General features: G+C 32.9%; 1 protein-coding gene across 1 annotated transcript in view; it reads right to left on the bottom strand.

Moving 5' to 3' along the window:
• The window catches only part of LOC117106230 (adhesion G-protein coupled receptor D1-like), a 19,037-nt gene extending 16,880 nt beyond the window's left edge, over positions 1-2,157 (bottom strand). The window contains exon 1 of the mRNA XM_033247576.1: positions 2,068-2,157. Coding sequence (XP_033103467.1) covers positions 2,068-2,157 — 90 coding nt within the window. The remainder of the gene's footprint in view (positions 1-2,067) is intronic.
• Positions 2,158-2,586: the final 429 nt, after the last annotated feature.

Raw genomic sequence — 2,586 nt, 5'->3', positions numbered from 1 at the left:
TTTCATTAGATAGAAGGTGCCTCAGGAACAAACTTAATATTGTTATCTTGGATACCCTTGTAGGCCTAGCTGTCTGCCACCACAAACATGCCTTCAGTCAGTATACATAACGGTACTATAATTCGATCACAAAATAAGCTCAGTTCAAACTATATATATTTCAATGATATTACCCACGTGGCATTATGTCGAACCTTATACAGCACCGGCAATTTGTGTAAACAAATTTTGGACGTCGGTGGGTGAAAGTTTCTTATGCAAAGTTAATTTGGGAACAAACATCACAGTTGCAGACAAACACATGATTTTATTCCGTTCATCTTCATGGCGTACCTTTTATTTCCATTCAAGTATGACCCATGTCTTGTGCTCGATACGTTTGCTACACTAAACTCAGATATTGTTTTATTTTATTATCGGGGTGTAAGGTGAATTCGATATACTGTATTCATTAGAGAGAAGAATTTTTGAGGGGGCTTTTATTCGAGGGAAGTGCTTTTTTTTTGTGTAAAATAGATACGTATTATTTATACTCAAATAAACGATATACATGTTGAACTACAACACATAATTACTATTGTTTAAGGAAGGTGTTTATTCTAGACTTTGAAAAGAAACTCTAGAAAGGAAAAGGAAAGAAAAGATAAGGAAACATAGAAAGGAAATGGAAAGAAAAGATAAGGAAACATAAGAATGAAAAAGGAAAGAAAGATAAGGAAAAACAAGAAAGAAAAAAAGGAAGGAAAAGATAAGGTAAGATAAGAAAGAAAAATAAGAGAAAAGATAAGAAAACATAAGAAAGGAAAAGGAAAGAAAGATAAGGATACATAAGAAGAAAAAAGGAAAGAAAACATAAAGACAGATAAGAAAGAAAAAGGAAAGAAAATATAAAGAAACATAAGAAAGGAAAAGGAAAGAAAGATAAGAAAATGAAACAAAGAAAAAGGAATAAGATAATGAAACAAGTATGAAAAAGGAAAGAAATGATAAGGAAAAGTACGAAAGGAAAAGGAAAGATATGATAAGGAAACATAAGAAAGAAAAAGGAAATAAAAGGTAATGAACATAAGAAAGGAAAAGGAAATAAAAATAAGGAAACATAAGAGAGAAAAGAACAGATAAGGAAACGTAAAAAGGAAAATGAAAGAAAAGATAAGGCAACACTAGAATGAAAAAGGAAGGAAGATAAGGGAACATAATAATAGATAAGGAACTTGGGATTGGGAAATACAGGCAAGGGTTGTTTGGAGGAAAGGAAAGAAATGACAAGCAAAACACATAACAAAATGTAAATAATGAAATAGTTGAATTGATAGGAAAATCTAAAATAAAATGGATAGAGAATAAAGAAAATAGAATGAGGAGGTAATTGAGATAAAACTTTGTTGATATTTAAATTATTAATCATTAATATTATAAAAATAAAATTAATAAAAAAGAAAAATAAATATATAAATATATAAAAATTAATCATAAAATTAACCCTTTTTGTTTTGATTGCTAAAGATTTTCACTTACTCTTTTAATCATCTTTTCTTTTATTTCTGTTCCGGTATTTGATTTTAATGCACATAGGTTTATAGCATTCTGCGCTATATCAAAATAAATTTATTATTATAAGAGGACATCTATTCGAGAAGAACGTTCTTTCAAAGAATCATTCAATTTCAATTATCATTCAAACATTGTTAGAAAGCAGGACCATTGGAATTGGGCGAGGGTCAGCGAGGCACAATTAACGAAAAGGGGAGTTGTAATCTAAGCTGAATATCAGCCGACCTTCAATGATAAGCAGGAACAAACACCCTTCATAAAAGTAGGCCAAATAAGAAGAAAAATGCTTACACAGTTTCCAGTGTGTCACCATAGTGGAATTCTAGACTTGCCACCAGTGTAAATGGTCCGTCTAAAAAAAAACAAAAAAAAAAAACATAACGGTTTTCCCAAGTACCAATAAAATTAAAACAACAACAGAACAAGTCGCATCATCTGCACCAATACTAGTACCAGAATCACCACCAACAATAGCATCAACAGCATCGGTACGACCATTACCACCAACCTTACAGCATCAACCCCACAAACACCAGCAGCAGCACCACCACCACCAATAGCACCAGCAGTATTAGCAACATCAACAATACGTGTTTTTAACATTTTTCGTTAGTTTGGAGTCTAACATTCTCTTGTATTTAGTGGCGTTCATATATCCATTGTCGTCTCTAGTTTTCGTTTTGAGGTGTTGGCGATTTTCACACCGACTCTGCCTTCCCGTTGCTTTACGGGTAATTGGGAGAGCTTGTATTTTGAAACTCTAGGGAATTGAATGGTGGCCCATTGTCCGACTGGACTGTGATGGGAACTCCATGGCGTTTGAAATGTATATTAAGACAATTGATAATGCTTGAGGTATCTTTGCCTGTTAGACACTCAAGTTCAAAATAGTCAGAAAAAATAGTCCACAGCTATTAATCGTTGCCCTTTACAGTTGCCAAATCAATACCTATTTTCTCCCAAGGTAACTTAGGAAGATCGTAGTTTATCAATGGCTCTATTTTGTTGGGTACATAGTTGGCTACTGGGCTT

This window comes from Anneissia japonica, unplaced genomic scaffold (genome assembly GCF_011630105.1).
Source record: "Anneissia japonica isolate Jap-2015-1 unplaced genomic scaffold, ASM1163010v1 scaffold1415_len311187_cov125, whole genome shotgun sequence".
NCBI classification, from domain to species: Eukaryota; Metazoa; Echinodermata; class Crinoidea; order Comatulida; family Comatulidae; genus Anneissia; species Anneissia japonica.
This window is presented reverse-complemented; position numbering and strand designations above follow the sequence as displayed.